The sequence below is a fragment of the Leguminivora glycinivorella genome, chromosome 8, assembly GCF_023078275.1.
Source record: "Leguminivora glycinivorella isolate SPB_JAAS2020 chromosome 8, LegGlyc_1.1, whole genome shotgun sequence".
Taxonomy (NCBI): domain Eukaryota; kingdom Metazoa; phylum Arthropoda; class Insecta; order Lepidoptera; family Tortricidae; genus Leguminivora; species Leguminivora glycinivorella.
The window spans coordinates 14,094,475-14,111,574 of record NC_062978.1 but is presented as its reverse complement, the minus strand read 5'-3'; the positions used below and the strand labels follow the sequence as shown (position 1 = coordinate 14,111,574).

At 36.4% G+C, this 17,100-nt stretch overlaps 1 protein-coding gene across 1 annotated transcript; it reads right to left on the bottom strand.

Moving 5' to 3' along the window:
- Positions 1–3,582: 3,582 nt before the first annotated feature.
- LOC125228730 lies at positions 3,583–4,722 on the bottom strand. The gene has a single exon (XM_048133390.1). It carries the CDS (start codon positions 4,720–4,722, stop codon positions 3,583–3,585), a length of 1,140 nt encoding a protein of 379 aa, XP_047989347.1.
- Between the last annotated feature and the right edge of the window lie 12,378 nt (positions 4,723–17,100).

Genomic DNA, 17,100 nt, shown 5'->3' with positions numbered 1-17,100 from the left:
GAGTGATAGGATCAGAAATAGCGTGATAAGAGAGAAGTGTGGAGTGGATGTAGATGTGGTGACAAAGATTGAGATGGGTATGTTAAGGTGGTTTGGGCATGTAGAGAGGATGGATGAGAGGAGATTAACGAAGAAAGTATATGAAAAAGGAGTGGAAGGGTCAGTTGGTAGAGGAAGACCTAGGCGAACTTTTCTTGATCAAATCGGGGAAATATTGCAAAGAGGCCAGGTCAGAAGTACTCGAAACCGACGAGCGTGTATGAGAAATGTTATGAAAGTGTGTGAAGCGAAAGTGGTTTGTCAGGATCGTAGTAAATGGAAATCCGTGATCTCTGCCTACCCCTCTGGGAAACAGGCGTGATTGTATGTATGTATGTATGTATGTATGTATACAGTGAGCTAAGCAGGGCTATAGGTCTATAGCTTTTCGGGTCATCTGCTGGCTTGTTTGGTTTGAGGATGGCAACTATTTTGGCGAAATTGAAAGTGGGGGGCAGCTTATTTTTAGCCAGTATGTCCGCATAGAAATTTGTAAGCCATTTTCTACAGTTTGGCCCCAAGTTCTTTATGAATTCATTGTAGATGCCATCCTCTCCCGCTGCTTTGCCTAGCTTAAGTTGTTTGATGGCGTAGGTTGTTTCCTCTTCTGTGAAAGGTCTTGAGATGAATTCGTCAGCCGAGAGCTCTTTCTTGCAGTTTTGGCTAAGTTTCTTAACGGATTTAGTATGGGGCCGATCACCTTTTACACGTGACGTTTCGACGACTCGGTTGGCTATGGAATCAGTTAGTTTTTGAGACACGCATACATTTCTTGAGCCCGATTTGCCCGTTAATTTGTTAAGAACGTTCCATGCCTTCCTGCTTGACGTTTTGAAGTCCATCTTTTCCACAGTGGTCAACCACTTGTTTTTCCGCTCCGTGTCCAGTGACTCCAGTAGGTTCCGTCCTATTTCCTGGTCCCCGGTCGATTTGTATTGTCGGTAAAGCTGTTCGCTTTCTTCACTCCAACCAGGGACATAGGTTTTTCTGTAACCCCGCGGAATATACTTCTTTGCCGTTGCAGTCGTCAGCCCGACAAACCTCGAATAATTTTCGGAAATTGGAGGAATCCATCTTATAGCGGAGTCCATGTCGTTTGCAAAGGCAACCCAGTCCGCCTTCTGCAAATTCCACCTAGGGAGAGGCATTGATTTCATTAAGGGGATTTGGTTTCCTGTCTTCATCAGAACTGGACGGTGTTGGCTATTGGGGAAATTGCAAAGAATATTTCGTGTTATGGGAAAAGGAACACCTGATGATTCGCATGATACGAATGTGAGATCTGGGTTATAGTCTCTTTTCCATCGAGCAGATCTGAAGGACCCCTTCTCCTTTGCGTCGAAAACCAGGTGAAAACTATTTTGTTCTGCCCATTGCTGCAGGTGGATCCCATTTAGGTCATTGGAATCGTAGCGCCATGCAATGTGGTGGCTATTGAAATCGCCCGCGAAGATGCAGGGGTGCGGGAACACCGGCAGTCCGTCTCCCCACTCTTGGGCAGGGGGCTTATAGATGTTTACAATCGAGGTGTCCTGGACTTTGATTGCTATTAAGTAGAAATTGCTAGGGTTTACTTTAGTTGGCAGGATGGAGATGTCCGTTAGGCTCTCCCTAGCATAGGTTACAATCCCATATTTTGCGTGATTGTGTGCAGAAATAATGTTGTATCCTAGGATCTTTCCTCTGGACTCGAGATCTTGCATGTCTTTTGTGTGCGTCTCTTGTAGCAATAAGACATCCACATTGTGTTTCGTCAGCATTTTGTGCAGGTATTCGCACTTGGCCAAGCTAATTCCCTCGACGTTTAGCTGGCAGATTCGTAAGGATGGCCCAATATTTATTTCAGAGGGGAGGCTATTGTGTAGATTCATATTTCCGTATCGTATCAATTTGCATCCAGAGAGCATTTGTAAAAGCGACTCAAAATATCGTGGTGTGAGGTTATTTTACAACAACGGGTACTGCAGCCAAGGTTTGTTACTCGTTTAGCGCCACCCGGGGGACACGTGCAGGGTGTTGGTGGCAATTCCTGCGGACGTGAGTAACAATCATCCCCCTATATTATGACAATGGTATATTATGACAATATACAATTTCATATAATTCGATACCTTTGGGTTCAATTGGCGTAAAGGACAAAATGCAGGTTTTCAGGAGAAGCAAAAAACAACTTTTTTTTTAGAAAAATGTTTATATCTTTTTTGTTTTTTGACCTATATTTGTGACGTATATAGAAAAATATGTAGATTTTTAGTATCCTTCACCTAGTGTAGCAACCGTAGTGATAAACTAAACGGTTTAGAAGTTAGATGGTTGTAAAGGACACGTCAAAATGCTATGGACGTCCTTTACACCCACGATTTTTTTGAACAATTAGAGTTGATAGGGTCGTAAATGACGGTCTTAGATGATTTTTATACAAATTCGGGGCGTAAATGTAACCGGAATGGTACAAATGGCAACTGTTTTTAGCTTAGTTTACAATTGAGAAACTTGAAAAATGTATCAAAACGTAGTTAATATGGCATAGAATAGCCACATTAGTGTTACAGTGTATATTTATCTAAATATTTAGCAGAGACAAAGAACAAGACTATTTTATATCCAGTTTTGCAATAAAGAAACAACATTTGCTTAAAAACTATCTAATATTTTGGAAAGATATTATTTTAGTACTCGCCGCTCGGCTGTCTCAATAAGTTACGCATTCAGTATTTAATTCTAGCAGGGAAACGCTTTCGTAGTTTAAGTAAAACACTAATTGTAATCACGTAAACTTTAATCAGCAACTGTGAATAGTAGACTATATTAATACGACAGTAATTTTAAGTCTAAAGTAGAAAGAAGTTTTAAGAATAACTAAGAATTAAGTACTTATTTATAAACGCAAGTTAGGACGCGTATACAAACTGTAGTCAAGACTACCTACTATGTTGATTCATATTTTTGATAATTTTAAAACAGAAAATTGTTATTTAGTCTTAAACCTGTTAAATAAGAATAATCTTAATTATGAGTTCAATCCTAGAAATATTATAGTCAATGCTTTAAGTACCTGGGTACATAGCCAAGTCACCAAACGCTAACGCTCATTCGCTAGCGAAACGCACCTGTTATTGTCGCACTAAATGTTAGTATAGTCTACTGTTAAAGTTTACTGCCGGCGTAGCTGAATGGCAATCGTCGACGACAGACGCCGACAAAAATGCAGTCTGGTGCAATACGCAAGAGCGATAAAGATATATAGCTACGAAATAGATATTATCGTGAGCGTTTGTGCATTTGGGTACGTACCCTGATTACCATAATGTTTTTTTTTAATTACCTACATCTCGCCGCAGTATAATAATACTACGAAAGCGTTTCCCTGCTAGAATTAAAGACTGAATGCGTAACCTACTGACTATTCAGACAGCGGCGAATACTAAAAAAATAACTTTGAATTTGTTGCCAAAGTATTTAGTTAGTTAGTTAGTTTTATTGGGCATTTTCCGCAAGTCGACATCCGTCGTGCCTATTTTGCGTGAAATTAGCGAGGTAGCACTACTCTAGCCACCCCAGCTCCTCTACGAATCCTAGCAGTGTTTTCAGGTTGCTAAATACCTCTTTCAATGTGTTCGGCGTACCTAGATACTTGTTCCTATATACTTCTACCTGTTTACACTCTAGAAGAAAGTGTTTGGTGGTTTCTTCTGCTTCCATGCACGCTCTGCACATGGGGCTATCGGTTATACCTATGTTATTGAGGTGTTTGTTCAGTGTGTTGTGTCCTGTCATTAATCCTACTAGTTTTCGCAGTTGCTTTCTGGGAGTTCTGAGTAAGATTTTTGTGAGCTTTGTATTAGGTTCAGCAAGAATTTCTTTGGTTTGTCTACATGTGTCTAATTCAACCCAGTATTTGTTGTGTAACTGTTTGTAGTTTTGACTAAGTTGGTTTTTCCTGTATGACACTGGTAGGGGTATGATGGGTTCGGGTCCATATGCCGGTGTGGCTGATCCTTCTCGGGCCAGTTCATCCGCTGCATCATTCCCTCTTGATCCACTGTGCCCCTTTATCCATTGTATTGTTACTTTGTTGTCCTCTTCGCACACTTCCGTGAGTCTTTGGTGACATTCTAGTATTAGTTTCGAAGTAAGTTTTGGGCTGTCTAGTGCCTGAAGCACTGATTTGCTGTCTGATAGTATCAGTATGTTTTCATGTTTTACCTGTCGTCTCTTTATGGCATTGCAAGCTTCTATTATTCCCACACATTCAGCTTGGAATACCGTGCTGTGTTCACCTAAGGGCTTGGATATGTGTATGTTTAAGTCCTCTGAGAAGACTCCACACCCTGTTCCCTCCTTTGTTTTTGATCCGTCTGTGAAAATGTGAAAATTCTTAGGTTTGTTTGGTGTAGTCCTTCCTTTGGATCTTCTGTTAGCAATGTTGTATAATTTTTGCAGAAGATCGTGGTTTTGGGTAGTTTGTCCACTGGCGCTTCTAGCATCGGCAGTTTTGAGATCATGTCGCCATATATTCTTTTGTGCGTTGAGTTGAGTTTTGTCCATAGGGTTAGGTCTTTCAGTCGGAGGGCTGTGGCTGCAGCTTCCTTTTGTATATATATGTGTAGGGGTAGGAGTCCTAGCATTATTTCTAGCGCTGCGGTCGGAGTAGTTCTCATACATCCCATTGTTGCTACACATGCTAGTCGTTGTGTTTTATTCAGCTTGTCTATTGCTGTGGTTTGCTGGGTGCGGGGCCACCATACAATAGCTCCATAGCTGATCATCGGCATTATTACCATTTTGTATAGCCACAGTATGATGTGGGGAGCAAGACCCCATTTCTTGCCCACCATCCTTCGGCATTGCCAGAAAGCTACTGTTGCTTTGCTTAGTTTTTGTTCTAGGTGTTTGCTCCAGTTGAGTTTGTCGTCGAGGATTATGCCTAGATATTTCACCTCTTTTGAAAGTGTCAGTCGTGTGCCAAATAGTGTCGGCATTTCGTATGTAGGTACCCAGTTTCCGTTTATGTGTAAAGAGAATTGTGTCGGTCTTTTTAGGGTTTACCGATAGGTCATTCTCCGCCAAAGTATTATAAGTAGATAGTTTTTAAGCAAATATTGTTTCTTTATTACAAAACTGGATATAAAATATTAGTCTTGTTCTTTTTTGTTGCTAAGATAGCTTAGATAAATAATACACTGCATTAAACTGATGTAGAGCTATTCTATGCCATATTAAGTACGTTTTGATACATTTTTCCAGTTTTTAATTGTAAACTTAGAACAACATTTTTTGTACCATTTCGGTTACAATTACGCCCCGACTTTGTATAAAAATCATCTAAGACCGTCATTTACGACCCTATCAAATCATGGGTGTAAAGGACGTTGTAACATTTTGACGTGTCGTTTACAACCACCTATCTTCTAAATCGTTTAGTTTATCACTACGGTTGCTACACTAGGTTAAAGATACTCGTAATCTGCATATTTTTCTTATACACGTCACAAATATAGGTAAAAAAAACAAAAAAGTGGGTTTATCTTTCTCTTGGAAACCTGCATTACATGTCCTTTACGACAATTGAACCCAAAGATATCGATTACAGTTGCGGATAAAATATTTTTAGTGCTGGTCGTAAAGGATGAAGAAGAAAAAACTTGTCCTTTACGCCCAACTTTATCACACTACTATAAAAAGTGATCCTTAGAAAGCAAGGGCTTAAAGGGCAACAATATATAACAAGGTGACTTACGACTATATTTTTATTTGTAGATTTCCTTTACAACACAAATAATAATTTATAATTAATGACTTGATATTTACGCCCCTTCAGAAAAGCTATTTTTGCAAGTCCATAGTAGAAAATCTTGGTCGTAAAGGCAACTTTTTAAGAGATATCGAAATTTTAACTACACAGATCGATAGCGCTTGAAATTCTGAACAAAACTGTATATATAACTCATTTTCGCCAAAATGTCCTTTACGCCAATTGAACCCAGAGGTATCGAATCACATTTCATGCGACGATACGAGTGACCCCGCTGGGCGGCTATGTAATTGTGTTCTTGCTCATCTACGTTGGAACTATTACTGCCTTGTTTCAATATAAATGCAGCTATTCGTAGGCATTCTATCATTTTAATATTTAATAAGTCAGTACGGATCGCATGAATTATGTAAAATTTTACTTCAGGATTTTTATTCCAAAACATGATGGTGATTTTTTTATTTGTCATTATTGATTCAGAATCGCTGCTTAGCAGACCCTCTACCCTCTAGGCCAGACCGGTCGGAACATTAGGTATGCATGTCTTATTGACAGTTGACAATGTTGACATCTCACATACCCTCCAATTTGCTCTTTACGCCACCTATTGCCATCCCTCGTATTTTGTTTGATATTCAAAGGGCCATTATTAGCATTTGGAGGAAGCAGCAGCTTCAAACAATCACAGTAATTTGTGGAGTGCCTAATCAAGCATAAGTTGCGCAGGCTTTCGTCTCGCACCGGGAAACGCTGTTTGCATGCTAAATACCAGAAGACAACGCTACAATTAAACCGCCCACATCAAGGGAGACAAGACTAAGATATAAAGGACCATTTATGTTGCGTTATTTTTTTTATATATAAATTTTAAGAAGCTTTAAAAGTATCTTGTCGACGTCCAGCCGGCGTATTATGATTCCAATTTTTATCACTTATCCACGTGGATTAAGCATCCGTCACGCTTTGGCAAGTATGTCAGTGTGAGAGTGACAGTTGTCTTATCCACGTGGACAAGTGATAAAATTGGAAGCATGATACGCCGGCAGGCTTTAGGGAAGGGGAGCATTGGTTTCTTCAATAACTATATTATATAATGGTGTTCCCTGGTACTTTCGACAAATAGTAGTTGTATGAATGGCTGCGCTCTCCCCTCGATTTCAAATGAATATAAATTGGCGTTTACAGATTTTGCAAAAAAAAAGTACACGGGGAATGAGTAAAACTTATACATTGAAAAACAAAAAAGCTGTACAATTTAAATAGTAGACTCATGTTTAAGGTGTTTTTTTTGGGCAGATTGTATAATTTTGCATTTAGCCTATCCTAAAGGTATTAAGAAATTGGTTTCTGACATAAAGTGCTGGATATTTTTTTAATTTGTTTGATTATTTGCCATTTAAATTAAAAAGATTTACAAAATTGAAATGAAATGAAATAAAATTATTTATTACGCACAGTTTTAGGTACAATAAGGTGGAAATATATAATAGGAATACATGTGTGTACTTCAGGGGTAGGTATCACTAAAATTCAATGACGTAAGTTATTTATAGTCTAGAAATTCGTTAAAACTATAAAAGCATTTATCCACAAGCCATTTCTTTAATTCTTTTTTGAATAGATTGAATGGTAAATCCTTAATCTCATCCGGCATCTGGTTTCAATTACATATTATATGTTTATATGGGATTATCTCTCCCATAATGTGGAAATACAATACATATAACCTATGGTAGTGACTCGGAACTGAAAAACCAAACCGCAACCACACCCAAAATTACCCAAGGTAATTAAATTTACATGTACATGAAAAAGGTCGGAGCGAGCCAGTTATTATTAAAATGAAATAACACGGTTATGCTTTAAGTTTTAATTATAGCCTTTACCATCGCTGCATACATATAATTTTACACGAAAAATTACAGATGACATGTTCTTAAAGCAATATAAAAGGCATAGCAACAGTAGTGTAGATATCATACGTTTTTAATACAGATTTCATATTTACTATACCTACTCTGTCAAACAAGAAGTCTCTCAGTAAATAAGAACAAAGAAAACTATATTCATCCTTTCCTTTAGGGTGCTAGAGAAAAGGATACCTATAGTTTTCTTTGGTCTTTTTTACTGACGGACTTGTTGACAGAGTTTATACTTACAATCTGGCCAAAAAGAATAAAAATTAAGTGGCAAAATTGAAGTATCATCCGTCCCTTTATCATTCGTCCGCCAACGGGACGACACTGCGATCGCAGTATAATAAAGAGTAGGTACTATCGTACAGTATGGCCACTCCCGCTCCCCGGTGAAAGTGCCGCCCATCCCCTCTCGGTTACCTCACAGTTGCCACCTGTCAAAAACGTGACCAGTCGATCTGTTATATCTCACTCATACAAGCTTGGTACGCGTTTACCTACACGAGCTTAAAATTGTGCTAGGAACGCGCCTCTTTCATATGTTTGATCGCCAGTGTCCGAGGTGTGCTATGATGCTGCCACTTTTTAATTTCTATTCTTTTTGGTTAGACTGTAGATCTAGCAAACGCATCTACTTAGCTTGCCCGAACTCAGTCAAAACATTTAGGTAGTCCATCCCTACTCACAGCTTTCGCGCATCAGTTTTTGTATGTGGAAGTTAGGGTTTCTGATTTTTCGACCTATTAGAAGATGATTAGTAGTTTTTATTGCACCACACTATTATAAAAAATGCGTAAGAGCAATAAAAAATTTCTTTGAAATAAACATAAATCAAATTTTAACAAGAAAACTACAATTATAGTCTTGAAAATAATACCTAATCCTTTAACTTCCCCGCCTGTGCACGGGTTAAGTAAATTAAAATGTCATGTATTAAATCGTAATGTTATTGAAATTAAAAAAATAACTTCTTCTTCTTCCTCGTTTCCTCATTGCCGAGGATCGCGACCATAAGTAGCGTGTCTCCATTGAACGCGGTTATAAGCCATGTGGACTCGACAGTATACGCTGTCGCCACACGATTTCTTCATACAGTCAGACCATCTCTTACGAGCCCCACCCCAAGAATGTTTACCATTAATTCGCCATATTATTATGCATTGGTGCTCTCATAATATGTCCGAAAAATCTGGGGGTCTGTCTTGGCATATTTTGGAGAGCCGTGTGGTGATATTCAGTTCTTGCAAAATAGAGATGTTTGTTAGTTCTTATATCTTTTCAGGGTCAAAGTTTCGGGACCATACATAAATATCAAGATTATCGAGAAGACAAGAGATCGAAATAATCGCACTTTATTTTGACGTCCAAATCTTGTCGAAGTTAGCCATAGCACTCTTCGCAGGTTATCAATGACCATAAGATACATAAACGCGCTGAATTTTTCGTAATGACGAATTGCTTTTAAATAACACGAGGCTGTCAAAACTAGCCAAAGTCGCTGCCAGCTTACGTTGGAATGAGAGGTTAGATCGCTTTATCTCGTTATAATTTATGGCCGCCGTTCGACACCGTCCCCAGTCCCCACCGCCTCGCGATGAGACCGGGCAGAAGGTAAAAAGTTGCATTTCACTTCAGGGTGTACTTTACATTCGGGACTCGAGACGTCTCGAGTACCTGTCATTTTTTCTCGTCTCGAATAAAGCCGAAATTCTCGAGAAGTCTCGAGTTCGAGACTCTCGAGCAGAAACCCTAGTGGAAGTCGACGAAATCAATTAACTGTTATGTCTCAAGATAATCGCTTTGAAGTATATTTAGAATCTTAAGATTTACATAAATGCTAAATATATTCGTTTGATAATTAGTAATTTTTTTTATATAATAAATGATAGCTACATAAAGGAATTGAAATATACCGTGAAATACAAGACATTTTCCATCATGCTCTTCAGACATTAATGAAAATTTTCAGGTTCAGGTTGCAAGGGGGATAGGAAGAAAACGAGGTAAATTTAGATCGCCTTTGAAAACAAACCCCTTTTGTTTACCTACTTTCACTATTATTAGAAACAAACGCATGGACATTTTTATTTTTCAGTACAAGTATTTACATAAGTACCTACATAGTACATACGAACATAAGCTCAAGTACATACATCTATAATCCGAAAATTAGTAAGAAGAGCACAAACTGTTCAAATTCTATTGCAACTTTTAGCATTAACAAGGACTGAAATAAATAAAAGGAAAGTGTTATTGCAGGGACTAGCAAGCCCATCGTCCAGACCCCAAATTGAACCAAACAAAAATCAAAAAATAGAAAACCTGTTGAAAAATCACTACCTCTTTAGTTAGTCAAACAAGAAACAATCACAACATAAACAATAAACACTTTTATCACAAGTATCACAACCGCATCGTGTCCATATCTTCACGCACCATTGGGTGCCTTAATGCGATCAATTTGCACTTCTGGCCGACCGATCATCGTATTGTGAGTAAACACTGATACTGTCTTATCTCTTTTGATTGATTCCCGTAACTTGGACGAGTAGAATCCGTAAAATTACGATATTGGCATCAAATTACAACAATACCCAGGATAATAAGTACTAAGAATAACCCGGAACTTTGTAAGGGCTCGCAAAAGATTAATGGATAAATATTGATAACGATTTCTGAAAATAACTCTTACTTATTATAAAGATCTTTTCCCCTCACTAGCTCGGAAACACGTGTTTTGTCCTTTAATACCAGCGGGTAAAAACGCATTTTATCCACTAGTGGGTAAAGTAATTTGACCTTGAATAAAGTCAAATTAACTGCTTTAAAATTGATAAAAGTAGGTGAATCTAGTAATAAAGATGATTTACCACCTGTAGAACTACTGGAAGCAGTGATAAACGCATTTTTTGCGTTGTAGTTTCCTCGCTATAGTGAAGGGAAAAGTTTTGTGTTACACACGGGTGCAAATATATTTTACTTCTCCTGTGTTAAAAAACTCGCAAGTTCAGGATTCTATTCTCGAACCACTCGCTTCGCTCGTGGTTCAACTATATAATCCTTTCACTTGCTCGTTTTTCAATTCCACACTCGGCGTTAAAATACAACTTTGCCCCCTTGTATAACAAATAACTATTATAATATGTGTGTAGATTATAGTATGAAGAAAATAGTTGTAATGAGATTCCGCAACCTGCCACGTAGTCATATATTTTGGTCAGGCTTTGCCTGAGCAGCATTGAGAAGTGACGTACAATGTCCTCATCGTCTGTAGGTTTCCTTGAAAACATTTTACGATTTTTACGAGCATCAACATCATTACGATTTCCCTTTGCGACGTAAAATGTAATAACATTATTCGGTTTAAAGATATTTGTTTGTCTCAAAAGAAATATTACATTTCACTTATTGAGATAAGTATATACAATTGTAAAAATTAAATTATGCTACTGAACATCAATATTTAGTAGTACAAAATTTATAGATAATTATGGTTTTCATTATGACATTCATTATTAGGGTAATAACAAAATTGACACATTAATAAATACTTAACAGATAGGTAATAAACTAGTTAACGCAACTTAGCAGATAATAATTTCTTGCAATGTTTTTATGCCTAAATGCATGATTGCAAACATGTGGCGGGTAAGCGGCGAATCCTTTGTTGCCGAGGTTCGAGCTCGATAACGTGTTGCTGTTTACCAGGGTCGGATTTAGGTTGCTGGAATATTACTTAAGATGTATGTTTTTAGTTTATTTTTAAAAAAAGTTAATGTTCGTGAATTTTTTATATCTAAAGGTAAATCATTGTACATGCGCGCTCCCTGGTATGTTATATTTTTTGTGCCAAAATTTTTTGTCCGTATAAATGGCAGGGATAAGTTATTTGCGCTACGAAGGTTCCTTTTGCCACTTTCCTTATTTGTTTTGAATGTGGTTTGGCAGTGAATACTTTTATTTAGAATTTTTTTTATTAGTATTATTGTGTTATATGTGTATAATTGCTTCAGGCTCATCAGTTTAGATTTAGTATAAACTTGATTAGTCGGTGTCAGATAGTCGTAGTTAAGCAGTAGTTTGATTATTTTATTTTGAGCAGTTTGGAGACACTTAAGATTGGTTTTCGCGGCATTGCCCCAGATCTCAATGAGGTAATTTATATGTGATTTGACCAATGAGTTATATATGTTAAGTTTTACATTATGAGGGATGAATTTAACTAAGTTTCTGATTGAACCCAAGAGGCTTTTATTATTGACTTTATGTTACCAAAACAAGGCTAATGGATCTGCGGTCAAGAGTAAATGGCTATAAAGTTAAAAAAGTTCATCAAGGATTTTCGCGGCGCGTGTTTTGTAAAGGTAAATACTTTATAGAAATTATCAAAATGCTTAATTGCGGTTGTGGAATTCCTTACCAGTAGAATTAAGACTAGCACAGTCTCTTCCAATTTTCAAAAATCAGCTTAAATTATACTATCTATCTCTATCTTAAGTTGCCATTTTTATTTATTGTATTTATGTATGTATGTATGTATTATGTGTATGTAAGGTATATTTATTTATGTATTCGGTATAGATGTATGTGTGTTTGTGTTGGTTTTCTCTTTATTTTTTGTTCTTGCACTGCCTGTTAGCTTTTGTTTCTGTTCCGTTTTTCCAGCAACCCTAAGGTTGTCTGGAAGAGATCGCTTTTTAGCGATAAGACCGCCTGTTGTTACCTAGTTATATTCTCACTCAACATTCTGTATATTTTTTACATGTAAAATTCTAAAATGGTGCAATAAAGAATATTTGCTTTACTTACTTTAATTTAGCTGAAGTAAAGTAACCTGTAAAAACATAATTAAAGTAAAAACCTTAAAATGTATATTTTTAAAACATGTCAGCGAACATTAACACCACACATTAAATACGTAAAGTTAATTATTAAAACTAGAACGGTAATACTAGCTAATTACTTTTTTTACGCCATTACGCCAAAATTCCCTTTTTTTTAATTTTTTTTCAAAGCAGACCTGTGGCTTCTATAAGTTGTGACGAATGCCGAAATTACACATCAACGATAACTTCCGTTAGACCGGGCCGGGCTTGGCCCAAATCGGGCACTCACTGTACTAATACAAGGGCTTTCTTACCAAGATGAAAAGTTTGAAAATATAGAAAAAAATCATACCTCCCGCAGGACTCGAACCTGTAACTTTCATTGCTGGTGCAACAACTGCGCTCTGATCAACTGGGCCACGGAGGCCTGCCGGCTATGTTTTTTTCTTTAATTTAAAAATATGAAGTATCTTTTAAAAATTCCGTATTACACGTTATTATCTACACAGCAGTTATACAGGATACACACGGGCATTTTAATAAAGTTTGGCTTTTCATTTACTGAACTATGGGAGTTAAATTTTCATTAGGTAATTAGAATTGACTTCATGAAATTCGGGTCGAATTCATAGTGTCCAATTACATTTGATATGATAGCGTTAATCGCGCTCGGATAATTTAACTTCATATTTATTTATGAAAACTGATGCGTATTCATTTAGGTGAACCTGTTTGTGTAGGCACGAAAAATATTTTGATTAAATTGTATTTTTTATTAACCAAATGTATTTTAAGTGGAAACGACTGCATATCCGTAAGCTGAAGTTACGGAGATGCAGTTGCATTGGGTCATGACCTAGTAACATACTTAGATGTCGTTTTTAGAAATTGTCCAAAGTACCTACTGAAATTGTTATAAAGGACAGAAGCGCCAAGAGCTTGTATGGCGCTTAAGACCATCGTGACTTGTTTATAACCTCGAGAATAAGACATACAAAAATGTGAGAACAGTTCATACCAATATGCTTCAATTGAACCCAAAAGGAATGTTTATAAATTCGTAATTAATAAGGTTCTCAATTAAAATAAGAGTAGGCACTTATTCAAAGCCTCTGTTTCATCTGGGCCATAATCTTGTTAAATTAGCTTCTAATTAGCATAATTGCTTTTCGGGAAGCATTAAACTTCTAAGAAATTTTGCTCACAAGTTTTATTTAGGAACTTTGTATATTTGTTATCATTGAATGAAATAGATTATTTCAAAACTCGGAAATTATTGATTTTGTTGCTGGGTCGGTATATTCATAATTAAACATTCAGTTCATAATCTTTTGTACTTTTTTATTTATATATTTTTAAATTAATTGGTTTATCTTTATTTCAAATTATTTCTTTGAAGTTTACGTCTTAAACCAGTTAGTTTGCCGTTTATCTTTCACGTTGTCGTAACATAATCATCATATCGTTACCTACCTCGTAGTCGTGCAAATCAAATGACCCGAAGAAAGAACCTATGAAAACTTTTATATTACTTATCCGCATCTACAAGTTTCAAAGAGATAGTTTTCTATAAGATTTTGCATGCCCTCTAGCTGGCTGAATACACTGCACTTTACATTTGTTTGATACCATCTACTTGACTGTATTCTTGCAAATAAACGATTTGATTTGATTGATTTGAAAAAAAAAGATGTCAATTACCTATATCGACTCCGTATTATTAAATTAGATACTTTATCGTCCCCCGTTTGCCAGTACAGACTCGTCAGAGAAATTGCGAGGTCAATAAAATTGTAAAGGTAGCATGTTACAGCATTTCTCTCTTCCTGCTAACAAGGTAACAGACACTAGGTCGTTAATCACGGCAGCTAGCGGGGACCGATAAACACACCACATTTCTCACAGTAACCGCTCTGACACGATAAAATACCTCTTGGAATGATTAAAGTTTTAATTGCTTGTGGTCTGCCTTTAATGTATCTGTGTGTCAGGGTCAGAGTCAATAAAGCCAGTTTCATATTTTGATTACATTATATACCATAATTTATTTTATCAAGCTACCATGCTACTATTAAGATGTCTGTGTCTATAAATAAATATTAAATATTTTAGGACATCCAGGTACACAAATTGACTAAGCTAAGGATTATGCCGTGGGTGAAAACAATGGTTGTTATTTCTATATTATTAATATACAAATAAAATTACCCCTAATGTAATTCTCAATCATACCTTTTATGTTCTTTTCCACGGACCAGCGCTCCTGCCCTCCGTTGTTATATGACAGCGACGATCCTTTCTTCAGATTTTCTTTCTTTCATTCTCCGCTTCTTTCATGTGCCTGAAATGCACGTGTTAATGTTATAAGGATACCTGAAACTTTCGTGAATCTGCAAGCTGCGGAGGAAAATTACGACCTCTGTTTGATTCTCTATTTTTCATATTTTTGAACCTGTAAATTTTTGACATTTTGTATACAGCTTATAGCCCTCTACACTAAAATACCTTCCTCATTTTGAATTTGACTAAAAATCAAAATTTAATAGCAATAGCGATATAATAACGTGATACAACCGTAGATTCATTAATTATCTGAATATGTCTCACGAAAGTTTAACGTGTATAAAATCAAAATTTATTTGCAATTTTACTTTTGTAGCATTCATACCTCGCTTCCATGGACTGATTAGTTGCTGTAGCTTCCTTCGATGTGTTTGCATTGCACTCCTTATTCCTTTATTTATCCTTGTAACGCCTATTTTCTTCTAGAATCACAAGATCTGTATTTTCAATTATCTTATTTTATTTTGATTTGAATTTGACATGTTCATTTATTGATGGATATCACTTGTCAAACCATATTCTTTCAAAGTTTAAATTTGACCAAAAAGTTAAAATATGCATTACATTTAAATGTAGGATTTGTTAGTTTTGGCACAGCTTTTGGACTACATTTTGTAATGAGAGAAAGAAAAAACATATCGTCTTCTCGCTTTCACGTATGAAATTCTTTATCTGTGCAATGCAAGTGCAATGGACTAATAGGGTGGCGCCATCTGTTATAACCTTTGAGTGTGCCTCCTCATTGGATAGCGATAATTTTTAAATTTTAAAAGTTCTTATATAATACGTCAAATACAAATCAGTCCAATGTATAACAAAGAATAATTATAATTAATACTCACTAAAATGTATAATCTCCAACAGCTAGGTACCTACATATTCTTACTTACTAAGTTAGCACTGTTCAAATCCATTTATTTACACAAACAAACTTACACACAGAAACTAAGACGGGGTACTTAATTACTTACTTTTTATCTGAGCACTAACAGCAGAAACTATGTAAATTTACCATCCAATTTAACCGGTTTTCGTATTTTCAATAGCAATCAAGCCATTTGTCCGCTGATTAGCATAGTTTCCAGAAACTTCTTCGATAAAACTTTTGCTACCGAAACGTATTCTTGTCGCCTTCGTTTTTGCTAAATTGCTTGAATTCAACCAGTAGTTAAAAAAAAACAATAAATAGAACTCCTCGCAGTTTTCATGATAGGTATAGTACATAATTTCAAATTGCATATACATACATAGTGAACCAACGAAGTAAGATTAACAATCGCTGTAGTGAACCTATAGCTGTGATTATGACACCCAAACTATCACTGATTCTATTTTGACGACCGGTCTGGCGCAGTCTGTAGTGACCCTGCTCGCTGCGCCGCGGTCTCGGGTTCGAATCCCTGTAAGGGCATTTATTTGTGTGATGAGTACAGATATTTGTTCCTGAGTCATGGATGTTTTCTATGTACATATATAAGTATTTATTTATTATATATTTATATATATCGTTGTCTGAGTACCCACAACACAAGTCTTCTTGAGCTTACCGTGGGCTTAGTCAATCTGTGTAAGAATGTCCTATAATATTTATTTATTTATTTATTCTATAAAATTCATATATTAGTTAAGTATACATATTTCTAGAATTTTCAAGGCCACAGCAGCAGGGCTAGCACATGATTGGCACGAGATTATGCTGCCGCGAGTTATACTAACAGTACTCATGTCATTAATAGAATTAGAAAAATAGGTGTGATCTATGCCGCGGCAAGGTACTGTCGCACCAACCATGTGCTAGTTCTGCTGTTGATGCCATCCGATTGTATTTTATATCAGCTGACAGAGTCACGTTGTCTGCCATGCGTTGTATGCCAGCGCATAATTTTTTTAGTAGGTATTAGGTAAGTATTCGGCTATACCTTCGGCGTTATTCAGTATTAATGAATGAAATAGTTATGAGGCTGATTAAATATATAATGACTCATATATTTTATATTTATACGAATCTAAAAGCTTGGTAATTAACTCAAAAAGATGTTTTCGCCACACCAACTAGGAGCTTATACAATTTTTTACCTAATTTAATGCGATTTTGAAACATACCTAAAGGTCTGATAAGTTGGTAGATTTGATTTCGTTTTACAGTTAGTATTTATTTGTGTTATTGTGCAGATTTTTTTTGTGTTTCACTTGATGCAGTGGCAACATTTCGCTTGCTCAG

What these genes read in the sequence shown, in the direction of transcription:
- LOC125228730 (XM_048133390.1), bottom strand. Translation starts at nt 4,722, where the DNA reads ATGTGTAGCAACAATGGGATGTATGAGAACTACTCCGACCGCAGCGCT.